General features: G+C 38.6%; 2 protein-coding genes across 19 annotated transcripts in view; one reads left to right on the top strand and one right to left on the bottom strand.

Annotated features, from left to right (window-relative positions):
• RFK (riboflavin kinase) overlaps nt 1–19,569 on the bottom strand; it is a 224,068-nt gene that overhangs the window by 16,470 nt on the left and 188,029 nt on the right. For 11 of the 14 annotated variants that reach the window (XR_012516535.1, XR_012516519.1, XR_012516524.1 and 8 more), the window contains 3 exons: nt 6,590–6,728; nt 4,044–4,250; nt 2,889–3,027 (listed from right to left, as the gene is read on the bottom strand). The gene's annotated coding sequence lies outside the window, so the exon portion shown is untranslated. Of the gene's footprint in view, nt 1–1,514; nt 2,560–2,888; nt 3,028–4,043; nt 4,251–6,589; nt 6,729–19,569 lie in introns of those variants that run through there. The other 3 variants (XR_012516522.1, XR_012516523.1, XR_012516525.1) reach the window with 3 other exon arrangements.
• Nucleotides 1–19,569, top strand: part of PCSK5 (proprotein convertase subtilisin/kexin type 5) — a 467,438-nt gene that overhangs the window by 295,335 nt on the left and 152,534 nt on the right. For 3 of the 5 annotated variants that reach the window (XM_074394654.1, XM_074394653.1, XM_074394655.1), the window contains 5 exons: nt 1,351–1,544; nt 4,554–4,638; nt 8,553–8,650; nt 9,038–9,167; nt 9,565–9,680. In XM_074394654.1, the coding sequence (XP_074250755.1) occupies nt 1,351–1,544; nt 4,554–4,638; nt 8,553–8,650; nt 9,038–9,167; nt 9,565–9,680 (623 nt within the window). The other 2 variants (XM_074394657.1, XM_074394656.1) reach the window with 2 other exon arrangements.

Below are 19,569 nucleotides of genomic sequence, written 5' to 3'. Positions count from 1 at the left end.
TGTGAAACTGCGAATGACTTCTCTCACATTTGGAGGAATGTGTGGGGAGCAGCTAAGCACGTGCCCCTCCAAACCTTTTTTTTTTTCTTTTCTTTTTATTGACAAGTAAAAAATGCCTATATTTATAATGCACAACATGATGTTTATATATGCACATTTTGGAACAACTAAATCAAGCTATTTAACATGTGCATTAGCTCACATACTTTTTTTTGTGGCCAGAACACTTAGACACTACTCTGGTGACAATTTTGAAGTATACAATTGTTATTAACCCTATTGTCATGATGACAATAGATCTCCCGAACGTGTTCCTCCCCTCTCACACAAGTTTTGTGTCCTTTCCACCCCGCTGATATTTGATGCCATGGCTTCATGAAGATGCCAGTGCACAGGCGAAACTGATGCTTTTCCACATTCCCCAGCACCTAGGCCATCAGTGTGGCAAAGGGGTTGGTCCTGCTTGATCTCACTCTTCTGCCCTGGATACTGAGGTAGACTCTGCTTCTGAGCCCCTGGTGTCTGCTTGAGCTGTGCAGATGTGTTTCCTTGGGCGGGGCCAAGGAATCCTAACTGCGCCAGCCAATCAGAGTTCCTCCTGCCCTTGCCTAGACTCCCACAGCCCCGCCCCACCCTCCTCCTGTAGGAAGAAACTCACTAAGTGGAGCTGCCCATGGTTCCTCCATATTCCAGTCCCACAGACAGACCCAGACATGTTAAGTCGGCTGGAATTTAAATTCTTTAAGAGAAAGGAGGACTTTGGCTATCTCACAGTTTCTGGTATCTCCTGCACTTAGCAAAATGCCTGACATTTATAGTTGGTACACAGTAAATATTTGCTGAATGGATAAAGCTCTGTCCTTCCGTTATGGGCAAATAAGGAAGTTTTTGAGTGTTCTCATACACAACATAAATTTATGTTAGTTTAGACAACAGCCTACAACCACTACTCAAACATACACATACAGGATCCATATGAAAACACACAAAAATAGAAGTCACACATTATTAAAGGGACCTTTTTGAATAAAGTGGTGGTTCCCACATACTTTTGCTCTGATTCACCACCATAACCTTCCTCTTTGTAATCATCATCCCTTTTTAAGAACTAGGTGCAAACCAGGAAATGGTTTGACAAGTCTTTGGTGGACCTGGTATTAGGTAACTGCATTGCTATTTCAGCACCCTGTGCCGGAAGAAATTTAACAAACAAAATGGATGTGGTGTTGGCATCCTGGTTTAAGAGTGAGTCAGAGGCTGAGCTCAGCCATTTGCTCAGCACCTCCAAGAGAATGCTGAGGACTGGTTTGCTCGTGATGCTGCCCTCTTTCTTATTGCTTTACAATGCAGGATCTGTGTCTCCAGCTGCCCCCCTGGCCACTACCATGCCGACAAGAAGCGCTGCAGGAAGTGTGCCCCCAACTGTGAGTCCTGCTTTGGGAGCCATGGTGACCAGTGCCTGTCCTGCAAATATGGATACTTTCTGAATGAAGAAATCAACAGCTGTGTTACTCACTGCCCTGATGGGTCATATCAGGACACCAGTAAGTTCACTTCAAATATTTGGGTTTTAGCGAAGAAATGTGGAGTTTTCATTTGAGTGACCTCGGAAGGGATAGTCCTCTTTGTGAAATCTGGACTTGTGCTTCATAACAAACAGGATCTAGCTCATTTATGTTAAGAGAACCCTTTAGAAGCTTTATGTTAAAATGCCTGTAACTCTGTCAGAGTATTCTGAACACTACCCCCAGATTCAGTGATTTGCTGGGAATATTTACAAGGCTCAGGATATAGTCGTGCTCACAAACTCAGATAAGAGATATTACAGCAAAAAAATCATCAAAGGGAAAAGCCATATGGAACAAAGTTCAGCCACACAGGACGTGCTCAGTTCCCCTTGCAATAATTTGTGACAACATGCATGAAATATTGTCTACCAGGGAACCTCATTAGAGACTCAGGGCCCAGGGTTGTCACTGGGAGCTGGTCAGACCTGACTCTTCAAAGGAATATAGGTGTTCACCATAAACCATATTGTTTATACAAACAGTTTAGACAAAGTGAGCCACTCTTTTCAGGGGAGTGGGAACCCTACCAAAATGCAGGTTCCCAGGTGTGCCAGCCATGGGCCAACCTTACAAGCAGATTTGTGAAGGACAACATTCAAGCCCCTTTTCTGCACACTCACCAAATAGAGACCAGGCCTGGATGATATCAAAATATACTTTTTAAAAAGTTCAAAAAATATGACTTTTTTTTAAGATGGGAATGAACATTTGTCAAAGACTTGCTTAACACACTCATGAGGGAACTTGCAAGGTGACAAACAGGGCTGGAAGGTGATCAGGTACGGCAGGCCACCAGGAAAGCACAGTTGGAAACAAAATGAAATAATCCAGTAATTTTCTACATGGCAATGCATGTAGAATTTGGGGGAGTATTTTTTTTTGTTCTAATGAATAGAAGTAACTTGCAACTTTACCTAACAACATCCGTGCGTTAACGCAGAGTTTGGGCCCTCATCAGCCATCGTTAGGAAACAGACGAAGGTATATTCCCCTAGAGAATTAAATAGTCTTAAGGTAAGCCTACTAGACAGTGCTCTAGTGTGCTTCTGAACAGGACTGCAGTTATCTTTTACTTTATTTCTGAGCTCTGGATAATTCTCTTAACAAGGAAATCATACCATGGTATATAATGGCACTGAAATTTCATGTTTCTGTACAACCCAAGGGGGAAGAAAAAGAAAACTCAAGTTTAAAGGAACAAGAGTTGTTTAACATAAATTCAGACAAGAAATCTAAGTGAATACTCTTGCTTCTTAAGTGAAATTCTCTCTGGTTTCAAAGTGCACTTCTCTGTGAGGCAGAGAAGGTCTCTCAGCTTACCCTTTAGGGCAGTGGGTGGGGACTCCGCTATGGTTCTTGCTTGCCCCAAAATTTAGAACATGAACTTTGCCTTGAGGGAGAAAGGAGACACCGGAAGAGAGCAGGGGGCATAAAGAATCCACAAAACTATGCAGTATTCCTGGTGGAGAAAAAAAGTCAAAATTCTATCAAGAAGGCTGAGCCTTGGAAAAGAAATTTTATTCTAGAATGTTATATGACGGAACCAAGGTAATTGAGAGTCAGTTGTTTTCAGAGCCTAGAAGGTGGATAATTAAGGTGTTCAAACTATGACTTCAGCTACCATGAAGTGTTGATACAAGTGGTTTGCGTATCTCTATGTAATTGCCTTATGTTATAGTTTTCTCCTCTAATGAGTCGATTTATGTACATGGTCACATATGATCATGGCTAGTAATAATTACTGCCAACACATTTACAGTGCTTAATAGTTCATATTGTTCTCCTGAATATTTAATTTTATTTAACTTCTCAAGACAACTGGAAAGGTAGGTAATCTCCATTGAATGAGCAAGACAACAGAGACCCTGAACTTGCCCACTGGAGGTGCTAAAAGCAGAATGCAAATCTAGGTCATCTGAGTTAAGATTCTATGCATGTGCAGTATTCTCCATGAGACAGTGAGGGAGACCATGTGACAGCTATTGTTAAGATTGCAAGGGCTTCGTATTTCATGCTCAGAGGCTCAGACTTGATCCAGCAAGTTATTGCAGGGATCCACTAAGCTGTGTTTCTCTATGGAACCCTGAAGAACGTGAACATTTAAAAAGCAGATGGAAGCCCATGAAGAAAGTTTCATTCAGTTCTACACATTCACGTGGATATAATCCACCTGCATATCACAGCAGGTACCAAGACTTAAGCAAAATTTTGTCAAAGGTAGAAGGCCTTCCTTAATATGCCAAGTCACTATTTTCCTCCACAAAACAATGATAAATTTGCCAATTTTTTTTCAATATAGACCTGGTATTAACTAGGAAAGTTATATTCACAGTATATTTGTACAAATGTTACATTTCTATTCTCCAGGATATAGATATTATTTAAATTATAACATAGTTATTTTAGTGTCTTGCTATAAAGTGCAAGACACTAAATGTTTAAAATAAACAATGTTAAGAAATAAGCAGTCCTTACCTTGCAGTCATAAAGGTAGATTCCCTTCTCTAGTTCAGCTCAACTGAGTAGTCCTGAAAGCTATGAGCATGGGGGTATACATTCCCTATAAATTCCCATTCCTCCACCTCAGGCGTTGCCTTTCAGTCCTTATATAGTGATGCTGTCCCAGCTTCATGAGTGGGATTTGCATTGCTGGAAGTTAGGAAACCATGCTGGGGAAAGAGACTGGGAAGAAGAAGGAAAAAAAGGCCTATAAACTATTCAACTAAGAATTAGCTAGGGCATCATTCTCTTGTCTGCAAAATGGCAGAGAAGTCTCAGGTGTTTTCCAGTGTTCCAGTTCCTGTCTGTACTTGGTTTGCTTAGAAATGATAATAAATAGCGATTCTGGGGCTCTTCCTGCAATTTTCTACTCAAGGCCATGGGTACTATAGCATACATTAGCAAGCATTAGAACATCTCTGATGCTTTTATGGAATCTACTTGACCAGTTGAATGATTTATAACTTTCTCTCTTTTTTTTAACAGAGAAAAATGTTTGCCGGAAGTGCAGTGAAAACTGCAAGACATGTACCGAATTCCATAACTGTACAGAATGTAGGGATGGGTTAAGGTAAGAGAGTGAAGGATTTTGCCAAGTAACACAGCCCAAAGAGCTTCTCAATGTAAATAAAGTGAAAAACTGTTAATAAATAGCATTCTGATGATCTACCCTTGGTTTGACTGTCATTCAAGCACTTGATTGCTGTTTGCATTATCTCTACTATTATATGTGAAAAATGGGATGCTGTGTTGGCTAAAGAAGGGTTATAAACCAAATAAATTCTCTTTAGAAAAGATGGCTCAGATATAAGTCAATAAAAATGGCCATTTGAGAGGCAGTCTTTGTGCTTTTTAACCTGCACTATGCCAGTCAAGGATTACTGTGCAGGTAATACCAATGAATTATATTTAATCCCCCTGATTCATTCCTTGGATGGTTGGAAATTATTCTCTTATTATTTCTCTCTAAATACCCAATCATTCTCTTAAGTATCTCAGGCTTGGTTCCATTATGCTATGGTATGCACGTAGATTTAACACCAGGAGATGTTTTCCTTTGAGTGGATGACTTGCTCATTCCTAAAGTTCAGTAGTCAACTGTCTAAGAGAACAATGTACAACTCAGATTAACTAGGTAGCCTCTTGATCTCAGTAGGGAAAGTCATACCATTCTACATGAAGTGAGGAGTTGGACTGTGGCTATATATAGAATTAGAACTCTGCTGCTGCACTGGATTTCTTTTAAGTATTGATCGTATCTTTATTTCCATAGATTTTAATTATCTATGGCTTTATTTCTTCCCCACCCCCATAAATGCATTCAGTATTCACTTGCTTGGCAATTTTCATCTCAGACTTCAGTACTGAGAAAGAATTACCCACCTAATTCTCCTTGGAGAAGGAGTAAAGCAGTATAATAAAAAGAAAGTAGGCAGGGAGTGGTGGCTCAAGCCTGTAATCCCAGCACTTTGGGAGGTCGATGCAGGGGAATCACAAGGTCAAGAGATCGAGACCATCCTGGTCAACATGGTGAAGCCCCATCTCTACTAAAAATACAAAAATTAGCTGGGCATGGTGGCGCACACCTGTAGTCCCAGCTACTCGGGAGGCTGAGGCTTGAACCCAGAAGGCGGAGGTTGCAGTGAGCCGAGATCGCGCCATTGCACTCCAGCCTGGGTAACAAGAGCGAAACTCCGTCTCAAAAAAAAAAAAAAAAGAAAGAAAGAGAGAAAGAAAGTAGATGTGGCCTCACATCTTCCTCTGCTACTTATTAGCTATGTGATTCAACTAATCTGAGCCTTCATTTTCTCCTCCATAAAATGACGATAATCCCTGTTTTGCTGGATTATGATAAAGGTTAACTGTGATAGCATTTATAAAATACCTATTCTAGCACATAATTGGTTCATGAGAAATAAAAGATGATTTAAATTATTTCTTAGGGAACATTTTCTAGGGAATGTTAAACCAGTGCATGCCAACAGAAACATAAGAACCATACATATAATTTTAAATATGCCAGTAACCACGTTAAGAGAAGTAAAAAGATACAGGGGAAATGGAGTTTAATAAAATATTTAATTCCCCTAATAGATCTAAAATATTTCAACAATATAAAAAACTTATCAGATGTTTTTCATTCTTTTTCATTGTTGTACTGTCTTCAAAATATATGTATTTCACTCTTAAAACATCTAAATTCAGACAAAACTGTTTTTATGAGAAATATTTGATCTTTAGTTAGGTTTTATAGTTGAAATAGAAAATTGTATATAGCCAAGTTGCTCCAAACTTACTCAAATTTTTGCCAATAGTGGAATCGAGTGCCAATTTTTCACATCTAGTCTTAGTTAAAATTAAATAAAATTTAAAATTCTGTTCCTTAGCCTTATTAGCCACTTTTCAAGGGATCAGTAGCCACGTGTGCCAGATTATGCTGGAGAGCACAGGTCTAACCTCGCCAGTTTATCATGGAGAGAACAGAGGTGTTCAGAATACCAGGTGCGTTAGCCTCGAAGTACCTGTATTTTGGTTGCGGCAGAAAGCTTCAGGGTTGGTGACTGCCGTCTGTTACACATTCTCCTTAGCTCGTTCCTTCTCCACACAGTGCAGCCTCTGTGTCCTGCTGAACAGATGCCAACCTCACAAGGAAGTGCTGTCCTGTATTAGAAAAAACAGGCAACTTTTTAACTTTGATAAGTGTTTTGGTTCTCCTTATACCTCTTAAATGGATCCATTTAAGGCAGTATCCTTTTTTCTAGTGCTACAGAAAGGTTTTATTTTGGCTTTTTAAATGACGGCATGCTCTCTCTGGCCAGTGAGGAGATCTGTGAATAAAATCCACTTTTAGTTAGATGCCCTTAGTCTCCTTGAGGCCCCTTGCATTTTTCTAAGGGATTCTAGGGTTGACCATTTTGCCTCAAGAGACTTGTAAGTTTTTAAATAGTGGCGAAGAACAAACAGGGAAAAAATATTTCAATGCACAAAATCCAGGAAGGAAATAAATTAAAATGCTAACGGAGACTATTCAGGATTCTCTTTTCTTCAACGTTGTTTTTGTACTTTCCAAATTTTTTTAAGAGCATAGAGAAAAATAGATTTTAATTTTTTTTTAATTAGCATTATCCACATACAAAGCAGTCATATCAACTGGAGCAATACAAAGAGGTTAAGACAGTAAGAAACCATTTGCCCCTGTTTAGATGCTTATCTTCTAGTTTCATTGATGTGGTAACACAGCATTACATTTTCTCACTACATTTCCAATCACACTATTTCGTAATATTTTTATGTTAAATATTGTAATTTTTTTTAAGACAGTCTTGCTCTGTCACCCAAGCTAGAGTGCAGTGGCTTGATCATAGTTCGTTCAAGTGATCCTCTGGCCTCAGCCTTCTGAGTAGCTGGGACTATAGGCAGGCACCATCATGCCTGGTTTTTTTTTTTTTTTTTTTTTTTTTTTTTTTTTTTTTTAGCCTTTGTAGAGATGGGGCATGACTGTGTTCCCCAGGCTGGTCTCAAACTCCTGGCCTCAAGCGATCTGCCCACCGTGGCCTCCCAAAGTGCTGGGATTACAGGTATAAGCACCATGCCCAGACAAATATAGTAAATTTTTTGTATTCATTTTCAATTTTAAGAATCAGCCTATAGACTATGAAAAATATGATAGAAAGGAGAGAAAAATATGCATTTCTCATTTGACATTCTGACAACTCATTAGATACTCTCTCATATTGCAGGATAAAAAGAAATTTAAATAGATTATTTAATATAATGTAGATTACTCCCAGAAACACTAAATAATAATAGAAGAAAAGTCAAGATGACTGGGGAAATAGCAGTACAGTTAGATAGTTTTGATAAATTTTTCATTAGAGTGTTTAAAATGAATAAATCAAGAAACAGAAGCAAAAGTATTTTAAACCTTACTTTGATGAGGACCCACAGAAGACTAAAATCAGAAACCTTTAAAATCAGAACGGCTACTCCAGAGAGTTTGAGCTTTGGGTTGGACAGGATGGTTGTACACTTTTATTCAGTCATAATTCATTTTACAATGTGTTTGAATTGCATTTGTAATCATGAAATAACTCTTTATTATGTAGTAAGTCTGGATATTAAATTGTTGAGCATATTGTTGGTGTGATTGTTTTGTCAATCAAATACTTTTTAAAAGCTCTGGGTCTTAAGATGTGGCGCAAAGCAGGAGTGTGCCCGTTAGTCTAACAAATTAAGGAGAATGTCCCGAAAGCCTAGCAGCACATGTGTATGCTACAGACATCACTGAAGGCACAGAGAAGCATTATAAGCTTTGGGAGGGGGAAAGAAAGAGGGCACACGGGCTATTTCCCCTGCTTTGAAGCTTTGCCAGATCCACTGGCCTCTGAGGGAAACTGCATCTGTTACATACGGAGTTTGGGGAATCATTACGCTTTGGCATGATCACAACAGTCTGTTTTCAAGCTCCCTTTTTACTTCTTCCAGCCTGCAGGGATCCCGGTGTTCTGTCTCCTGTGAAGATGGACGATACTTCAATGGCCAGAACTGCCAGCCCTGCCACCGCTTCTGCGCCACGTGTGCTGGTACCTTCCCTAGTTGTCCCTTCCCCCGGTTCTGGTTTTGCTTTTCTTTCTGGTTGTAGCTGTCACTCATACGACCCACTTGATACTTTTAAAGTAACGCTGGAGAAGTGTTTTTCTCTTAGATAACTGTGCATGTATTCTCACTGAAAGTCAAGCAATCACCAGCATCCCGTCCTTGTGGAGATACTTGACACAGCCCTGTGATATCTCCTTTCAAAAGAGAGCCGATGTTTTTGACAAGAGGTTCCATTTTAACTGGGAAGGCCTTTTTTCCCAAGGAAATTAAGAAAAAGCATGAATAGTAAATTGTTAATCTTAAAATGATAGCGGATTGATGCCATTTCATCAAACTGTTTTCTCATTTCCTGTGTTTGTCTTGCTTTTAAGGAGCAGGAGCTGATGGGTGCATTAACTGCACAGAGGGCTACTTCATGGAGGATGGGAGATGCGTGCAGAGCTGCAGTATCAGCTATTACTTTGACCACTCTTCAGAGAATGGATACAAATCCTGCAAAAAGTAAGTGGATTTGCGCCCTAGGCCCTAAGGGGCCCTGCCCCTTTAGACCTAAATTCTTCATAAGAAAATAAGAAAACTTAGAATATGTCATAACACTAGGTTTAAACGTATACCTGTGGGCACTGATCTGAAGCTTTAACCCAGCTTATCTTTGATGTTTTTGCTCCTTCGCCTCGGGGGCACCTTAAAACCTTTAAACTAATATTTCAAATTCAAGTACATGTGCCATACCTGTTAAAATCACAGTGTCTACCTGTGTCATCAAACCTAGCAATTTTTGTGAGAAAAGATGTTTGTGTCATCTTCAGAGGGATAATTAAAGACATGAGGTTGCTAATAAACACACCTTCCTTGGTGCATGTGTGAATGGATTAAAATTTGTACATTTTTCTCATAGATGTGATACCAGTTGTTTGACGTGCAATGGCCCAGGATTTAAGAACTGTACAAGCTGCCCCAGTGGGTATCTCTTAGACTTAGGAATGTGTCAAATGGGAGCCATTTGCAAGGATGGTGAGTACAACTGCCCATATTGATCTTCTGAGCAACGTTATGATCTTTCTACTTTCAGGACTAATATTTTCCCACTTAAAAAAGAAACTCACAAGCATGCCTCAGATAGGACATGCCCAATATTTTGGTGGCATTCATTTCTCCTGAACTTATGCCCTTAATGGATTTGTTTGTTGTTCGTTTGAATTGCAGGAAGAAATAAATCAGCTGTAGTGGTGCTGGCCAATATGGCCCAAGTTAATTTTGTACATTAATAAACTTTATCTTTTAGAGCAGTTTTAGATTTATAGCAAAACTGAGCAGGAAGTTTAGAAATTTCTCATATACCCCTTTGCCCCCACATAGGCATAAGCCTCCCCCACTATCAATATCCAGCACCAGAAGGGTACATACGTTACATTGATGAACCTACAGGGACACATCATTATCATCCAGAGTCCACAGTTGACCTCAGGGCCCACTCTTGGTTGTACATTCTGTGGGTTTGGACAAATGTATAATATTATAGTGCCATGGACAGTAGTTTTACCGACCTAAAACTCCTCTATGAATTCCCTACTCATCTTTCCCTCCCCCTAACACCTGGAAACCGCTGATTTTTTTTTTTTAACTGTTTCCATAGATTTGCCTTTTCCAAAATTTATATAATTGGAATTATATAATATGTAGCCTTTTCTAGCTAAATGTTGATGTATTTCTTTCCAGTTTTTACCATATGTACTTTTCACCAGATTTTTTTTAAATACCATGCACATAGACTTTTGTATCTTGCTTTTTGCACTAAGTATTAGGCACAAACATTATCCTGTGTTTTTACAAAGTTTTAGAAAACCTTATTTTTAATAGCCGCATAAAATTCAATCATGTGAAGATGCTGTAGTTTTTAGCCAATCTCCTATTTGGATTGTTTATAAATTTTTATATATAAATAGTAATTAAATGGTATCTGAATCTTTCACTAAGCCTGTTAGACTAGATGAAGTAATAGCTTCATCTTGCAGAAGGGAAAACCCAAGGTGTCAAGCTAGGAAATGATAGACCCAATATTTCAGAATTTTGGTCTGTTCTTTGCACCCGTGATTCCCAACCAAGATGCTGGGATACAGCACCATCCCCAGATACTCTGATTGATTTGATCTGGGGCACAGCCAATGAGCATGGGTTTAACTTCCCAAGTGTTTCTCATCTGCAGCCAGGTTTGAGAACCACTGCACATCCAGTTCTCCCTAACAATTTAGCTAATACCAAATTTCCTCACGTCTCTAGCCTCAGTTTCCCCATCTGTAAAATGAATGAATTTAAATTATTCCAACTCCAACATTTTGTGAACTTTTTTGACTTTTGAAATAACTTATGCTGAATAGACCCTACAATTTATTCCTAAATTTATGCAGAAATTACACATCAGTGATGTAGAAATAAATTGTTTAAACTATTGTTGTTCAAAACATCTTTGGATTGTTGTAAAAATAGAAAAACAAAAATATGCAGTTGGAACAATCTGACTGACATGATCATTGCCCTCGATTTATTCTTTCCCTTCTTTTGAATGTTTCTCCTTCTGGAAATTTCATGAAAGGAAAAACAGTGCCACTGTCAGGACAGTGTGGACTTGGAAGTCAGAATGCTGCAGTTCATATCTGGTCTCCAGGCCTTCGGCAGCTTATGAATTTCTCTGGGCCTCATTTCCACCATCCCTAAAAAATGAAGAAGATAATACTACTGACCTCATCTGGTTATTCCACAACTCCCTATAAGGAATCTCAAAAAGGTGTCAAAAAGATCTGGGCACATGACAGCACTGACAGGACATCATTTGTGGTCTCATTTCTTTGGAGCATCATAGGTGACTTTGCATCTCCACGGCCTTTCCGTGGAGTATATGATTGGTCTCAGGCCCTGTGTTCCAAGGTTTCTTGCCAGGGCTGATTCCACTGTACCATAATGGGGTGAGAAAGGCTTGGGGTGGTAGCACCCCAGGAACCATGTATCATTTTTTAGTTACCAGCAAGTGCCTCCTTTACTTAAAAACATGATTCCCCTATTTCTGACTACAACCAGATATTTTTGTAAGTTAGTAACAGAAAATTGAGGCAGATGAAAGTGATTGGACTGGTCATGGTGGCTCATGCCTGTAATCCCAGCACTTTGGGAGGCCAAGGTGGGTAGATCACTTGAGGCCAGGAGTTCGAGACCAGCCTGAGCAACATGGTGAAACCCCATCTCTACTAAAAATACAAATATTAGCCAGGCATGGTGGTATGCACTTGTAATCCCAGCTTCTTGGGTAGCTGAAGCATGAGAATCACTTGAACCCTGGAGATGGAGGTTACAGTGAGCAGAGATCGTATCACTGTACTCCAGCCTGGGAAACAGAGCAAGACTCTGTCTCAAAAAAAAAAAAAAAAAAAGATGTAGGAAATCCATTGTAACTTGAAATGTTCACCAATACCAATAGCACCTGGTAGCATTTGAAGAGTTGCAATGCTTTAACTACTTTCCCTAAATCATGGTGAACATGGGACATGTTATGTCAAATGGCACTTTGCTAAAAGTGAAGTGTTAGGATTGTGAGCAGAAGTGGGAAATGAAGAATCATTATCTGCAGTCAGTCCATTTTCAGGTCAGTTACAGAATGAGATCATTGATGGCTCACCAGGCTTTTGAAATCACATGGCAGCTGCATTTAAGGATGTTTTATTTATTCTCTTTCAACTTTCATATTTCTATGATTCTAAGACATGTATTTTTTTTACATTTTAACATCTCTGAAATTAGATGCATCTTATAATTTGTGGCAGTTTACAACTGCTTTTGACCAGAAAACTGATGTAACATTTATGTAACTTGTGGCAGTTTACAACTGCTTTTGACCAGAAAACTGATGTGATACCAGTGTTACTGCCCAGATATGAGACTTGGCTGCAGAGACATCTGTTCAGCTGAGTTAGGCACTGTCTACTTCTTCTTGTGTTGAATTTCATGGCAGTTCTAAAGAGCTTCAGAAATTAAACTATTGTTCAATATTCAAAGCAAAGATTCTTGCATAAGCATGGAAACAAAACAGAATGTTACATAAATATAACAAATAACTTTTAATAAGTATAAAATTAAAATCCTAACTGATAAGAGAATACTGTGTCAGAGTTTAATATTAATTATCTTTTCCTTTGTGTTACTTCAAATGACGGTGCATCTTAAATTTCGTGTCTTAGATTCAATGAAATATGGTATAAATCACTGTATACTCTCTGCTCTAGGTAATTCAAAGAAGAAAAATTTCATGCTTGTGTTATTAGTTGATTTCTAATTTATTCTTTTTCTAATCTTTGTGTTTTTTTTTTCCTTTTCACAAATGGATACCAATCACATTTACCATTGGACTGCAATGTCTCTCCTTGAAAAACAATGCTGTTGACTGAAATCACTTTGGGTGGACCACATTTCCTCCTGTTGACTACTCCTCAATGACCTCTTCCAATCCCCCAAATCTGCCCCTCTGGCCAATCACAATCTTCTTCCGTGTGTGTACATCATGCTGCTCTTGTCTTCAACTCCCCCTTTTCTCTTGCTGACTTCTGGGAAAGCAACGGAAGAGTCCTGGGCGGAAGGAGGCTTCTGTATGCTTGTGAAAAAGAACAATCTGTGCCAACGGAAGGTTCTTCAACAACTTTGCTGCAAAACATGTACATTTCAAGGCTGAGCAGCCATCTTAGATTTCTTTGTTCCTGTAGACTTATAGATTATTCCATATTATTAAAAAGAAAAAAAAAAAAAACAAGCCAAAAAAAAAAAAAAAAAAAAAAGCAAGCCACCTCTCTCTTTCTTGCTCTCTTTTTCTTTCTCTCTCTTTCAAGTTTGTGCAGGGAGATGGTGAACTGTTTTGTCAGAACTTAAATGGAAAAAAAAATAATAAACCTACAACAAGCCTACCTTTTATAACTGGGTGTTTAGTGCTAAACAGCCAGAACCACAGAGACAGTATTGTATGACCAAAGCATTTGATGCCAAAATTTGACGTTAAAGTAATGATTTGATTTCCTGCCCTGGTTTTGAAGGTCCATTTTTTCCCCTTTTGCATTGACTTGCTTGTTTCCCCTTTGAGACTCCTAAAAATACCTTTCTAAAACATCGCAAGAGCATACATAGACAAAAATGAAAAAGAAAGCTCTTGCATGCTTGAGTCCACCACTGGGGGAAATGACAGAAAACTGGACCTGAGGGCATTAGGAACATCCTACAGAGTTGTGTTCAGTGTCGTTTGTCTTGGTATTTCACAATGAAACATTGATACGCTCCACACATCATTTACTTCATGCATTGTATACTGGTTTTTTGCATTTTACTCACTTGATAAGTCTGCTCCACTGGTTTCATCAGATAGACTTGCTGCTACTGGCTTTTCCATTGTAGAGTGGGTTATTTTACACACAGTTTGCCAAATGGGATTGCTCTGTATAGTCAAATTGGTGATGGACAGATGGACAGAATGCAGAAGTACATAGAAGAGCTGAGACTGCTCCAGCTTCCCTGAAATTCAGATTGTCAACTTTGTAGACCCTGCACAATCTCTTGGTGCTATCTAGCCATTATCCCCATTTTTGTAAAGGCCATCAGAAATTCCATTTGTCATGGTGGGAAGCATTTTGGATATGATGCAGGAAATTTCTTCCTGGAGGCAAAAGTTTCTAAGAGGTCTTGTATTTTTAAGAAATGAAATTTATTTAAATAATATTTAAGCTCATGCCCATGTTGGCCAGGCAACGTTTTTCAATGGTGCTTATTAGAAGTTTTTTCATTTTGTCATTTTAAGAAAATAAAACTGGAAATTGAATATGGGTGGCATGACTGTACCCTTCTAGTGCTCTTATTTTCCCACTCCTCTGTCCCTCTATAACTATGCCGTACTATTACATACCTGTCCACCGAATGGTTGAGATCATCTGCTTTTTGTTTAAGAAATATTTTCACTGGTTTTTTATGACTCTCTAAACACTTCATGGAAACTAGAAGACTGAATTATGAGAAAACTCTTTGGATTAGTGGCCAGAAACGATGAAACCTTATAGATCTTTTGATAGTTTCTCTGTTTAGGGGAGATAGACTGATAACAAGTTTCTTCATATCGAAGCTTCATTGGTGACCTTATTTACTTTAGGAGTGACCAGCCCTCTTGCAGGCTTCATGCTTCTGAGAGCCTCACTTCTAAGATGCTGCTGGAGTCACAGCTGAGAAGAGGAAGGGTATCAATATAGACTATCCTGAGAAAGAGCTGGAAAGTGGTTGCTAAGGTCCCCATCCAAACAGCAAGCTAATAAAAAGCCTATCTTGAAAATATTTCTAGACATCAAAGATAATTTACAATCCAAGGTGAATAATAAGTAAATAGCCTGATGACCCTCTTAACAGCATTGTAATTTTATAGAATCACATAATGATTCATAATTAGGGAACCAACTGATTTTGCTGAGCAATTTTCCCCTTTATAACACTGCAGGCCCTTCTGACACACACACACACACACACACACACACACACACACACACACACACACACAAATAAAATTTAATCCTGGACACACCATATAGTTTTACATTTAAAGGTACAGTCTTAAATGGACAAATGCAAGCACAAGACTAAAGCAAGGTCAAGCAGATGGCAAAAGTGGATTTGCCCACAAAGGAATCTATATAACTCAACCAGCCCAAAATATTTGAGGCACAAGGTTACTGTGATAGGAAAGATAAGAGTGATGTCTTTTTTCTTAGACAAATAACCGTCGACATAACAACAAAATTCATGAGGGTCTACCTGTGTGCATTCCATTTCCCACTGACCATGCAGGTACACGTCGAGGAAATCCTGGTTTAACTACTAATGTGTTACTGCCTCATTTATCTACATAACATTATTAACTAGAACATAATGCTTTCAAAGTTTAAGTTAATGTTATATATTATGTACAAATATATATATATATATATATATTCATAATGAGATATATGTAATGGATAGTACAAAGTTTGGAGACTCAACAAATGCTCTAACCTTCTAGAGACAAAAGTCCTATTTCTGTTTTTCTTTTGTCTTCTAAGTAGTGACCCATTGTTAAATCCAAATCCACTTTTACTGAAAAATACTGTACATGTGTAAAATGTTCAGTTGTTTTTTTGTAAAATATAGTAGAATGGTTGTAATTGATACTGGCCAAAATCAATGTTATTCCATATTTTATTTTTTCTATTAAATTAACCTAAGTTCCTGTTTATTTGATCTGTTCATACCCATGTATAAACTTCTCTGAACGGGTAAGGTCATGAGAAACTTCCCTGTTTCTACCTAGAAGCTGAATATAAAGCAAAGGGTGGAGATGCATGAAACATCTAAATAAAGTTGGAAAAGAAAGAGTGAGCAGAGGAGGGAATAGAGGAGTGAGAAACAGCAGAATAAGAAAGGAATGGGTTAGAATTGGTCATGAATCTACATTAAATCCCATTTTTAGAAAGCAAGGCTGTGAAAAAAGTCTATAAAAGTTTGGCATCATTTCTATCAGATTGTACAGATGCTGGCCCCCAGAATAGGGCCCACCTGGTCCCGCTATTCCTCTAAAGCACAACACACCCACTATTATGTGTCGTAGGGATGGGGGCCCTGGCTGGGGACTAGGAGGTAGGCAGTGTAAAAGCTGTTAAAGGAGAAGGTGACTTCAATTTGCTGACATCGTGTATAAAGCTGACATTGGCTGGATGTCTAGAAGATGATTTTTTCTAGAAGATGGTTTTGTCTAAAATAAATCTCCAGTACATACCATGGGGTGGGACTGAACAAGCTAGCTAAAAACAGCAGTGGTGTATAGATCTTTTTGAACCATGCCTGAGATGCAATTACTAGTCTTAAAGATTCAGTGCTCTGCCCTTTGGGGAAAAGAAATGATAAATAAGCCAAAGCCACAAACAAATTGAGCTCCAACTAGGTTTAAAGATCTAGAGATACAACGAAGTATTTGCTTTGAAGTATTTGCTTTGCAGATGGGGAGAAATTAATTTTATTGATCACTTACTATGTACTACACAATCTGAGAATATATGTATATACATACTGATGTAAACATATTCTCTCTCAATTTTCAGAAGGACTCTAGAGGTGAATATATTATCCTCTGTTTACACATGAGAAAACTGAGCCACATAGACCTGAAACAAGTTGAAATTCCATACGCAGATTCATAATAAAATTTAACATGAAGACAATTCACAGGAAGTAGTACACGCCAAATCTCAAATGAGTGGTACGCTGAGTTGTTAAGTTTGGAACAGGCAGAGATTCCTTTGAATTGGACTGGTCAGGTCAAGCTTCCTAGAGCAGGTAGAGCTAGACTTGATCTCTGAAGCATAGAGGAGTATTACCCAGGCAGACAGTAAGAGAGTGGGAAGAACATTACCAATGAAGTTGCTGCATACAAGATGCTTAGGGAAGTAAGATGTTTTCATGGTTTTAATCTAATTATCTATTGCTACAAAGAACAGTGATTCAACACTGGGTGGATTTGTCCAGAAAAATCTACATTTGTACACTTTGTAAAAGGAGGATAGTGCGCCCATTCTCAACCCCCACATCCATGGAAGACCACTAATTATCACTCACTGTCCACTCTAGTTATCAGAGGCTTGTCATTGCTGATTTCTTCTACCAGATTCATTATTTTCCATTGAATAATCGACCCCTCATTTTTTAAGACCTTACAAACTGAGTACTTGGTGAAGAAGGGGAGGTAACTGCTATAGAACTACCAAATTGAAGTTTCTCAATCAAAGTGGTCAACACTTACGGCATATCTGAGTATGGAAATGAATACATAGTATCTTATTCCCCTCATGTAAAAAGAATGTCATGCAACTAAAATATAAAATAGACATTCATTCTTAACAGCTTCCGTATTACCATTCAGCCTCGCACAAAGAGAGCAATGGAAGACAGCAGTGTGTTGAAAAGAAATTGCATATTGGAGGCAATTTTAAACTACGGCCCAGCCAATTTAATACCCCCTCCTCCCATCATCTAGCACAAGACAGCAGAGGTGGAACCGAAGCCAGCTCAAATGTGACCTCATCTGGCCCCGGGCGGGGCCCTGTACCCAATACATGTAGATGGCAGAGATCTGCTTCTCTCCTCTGATCAATATCCATTTCTAAATCTTATTTTTGTTGTTGACTCATTAAATCTGAAGTTCTCAGCAGAATACTTTAGAGCTTTTGACATATTTAGTAGGGCATAGCCAAGGTAGACTTAATTTCCCTGTAGCTCATTATAACTATTTGGCACCTAGAAATGGGACTACAATCTGTATAATCCTGTCTCCTCTTCAACACAAGAAGTGATGATCAGGTCCAAATTCAGTTCTTGAGCAATAAAGATGCAGTTATGTAGCATCACTAAGTTTCAGCAGACCAGAATGTGACCTGAGACAGCCAGTACTCCTCATTCTCTACCTCCAAGGGACTTACAAGGACAGTTTGACTGGCTTATTACCAAAGGACTTTCTTACAAGGTATTCTCTCTAATGGACCGTTGTTTGGCTTGAGTTGTGGGTTTTTTTAGGGCCAGGTGTCAGGCAACAAAAGATAAATTTTGTATCCTACTTTCTAGAAAATTCCATAAACATTCCCTGAGGCCTGTATGATAAGATCTTTAACTTTTTTTTCCACATTTTATAAAACAGTACATTATTTTAAAAATATAGTGTTTTAAGTTTCACAGAGTTTTACTAAAATATATTTAATTTGACCCACACAAATATCAGGCCAATAGACATTGATTTTTCTGATGCAAGATGCACAGCTAGTAAGGGGTGTGGCTGGGACTCAAGCCCACAGCTTCAACATTCTGTACAACACTGATTCCTCTTTAAGAGTGCTGGAGAAAAGCAAGTCCACATTACATATGTTGCAAAGCAGAGGGTAAGAGCCTTTTCTCAAGTGAATATAGAAAGCACACTGGGTCCCTGGACCTGGCTTTTTCTCCTTCTAAAAGAATTGCTTCCATAAATAAATATTGAGTCCCTGCCACAGACTAGGTTCTAAGGTGTCTCTTACCCTCTTCAAACTTATAGTCTAATGAGGGAAACAGACACATAGATATAAAACACGTGGTTATAATGTAAATCTGTTTGTGCCTATAAAAGATAAAAAATATGGTCAGGAGTCAAGGGAACAAGCTCACTTCACTAATCATGAGCTAAGGTTCTATGCCCTTGCACTGCAAGCTTCCCAAGGACATCCCAAAACAGCATGAAACCTTAAAAATAGAGTTGACTCTAAAATGCACAAATAAAATTGCAAATATCAAAATCAAATATCTTTATTAAATACCTACAAAGTGGAACATGTCAAACTAGTCCACTGCAACTGAGGAATTACGCATACAGTCATTGTCACTTAATGGCAGGGATATGTCTGAGAAACGCGTCCTTAGGTGATTTTGTCATAGAGCATACTTACACAAACCTAGATGGCACAGCCTACTACCCACCTCAGCTATACGGGATAACTTAGTGCTCCTAGGCTACAAACCTGTACAGCATGTTACTGTACTGAATACCGCAGGCAACCGTAACAAAATGGTAGGTACTTATGTGTCTAAACACAGAAAAGGTATGGGAAACATATTGTATAATCTTATGGGACCACTTATATATATATAGTCTTATTGACCAAAGTGTCATTACACGGTATATGACTGTAATTAATGTTAATGTAGAATAAAGGTGAATTTTAATGTTTGATATAATGTGAGACCTGCAGAGGTGGGAGAATCTAGGATTTTGAGAATCTTAACAGAGCCCTCCAAAGGAGAAAGGAAGTCACTATTCACTGTCTAGGAAATAGAAGAG

Source organism: Saimiri boliviensis, chromosome 2 (assembly GCF_048565385.1).
Source record: "Saimiri boliviensis isolate mSaiBol1 chromosome 2, mSaiBol1.pri, whole genome shotgun sequence".
NCBI classification, from domain to species: Eukaryota; Metazoa; Chordata; class Mammalia; order Primates; family Cebidae; genus Saimiri; species Saimiri boliviensis.
The sequence above is the reverse complement of the archived record's forward strand: the minus strand, read 5'-3'. Positions and strand labels throughout refer to the sequence as shown.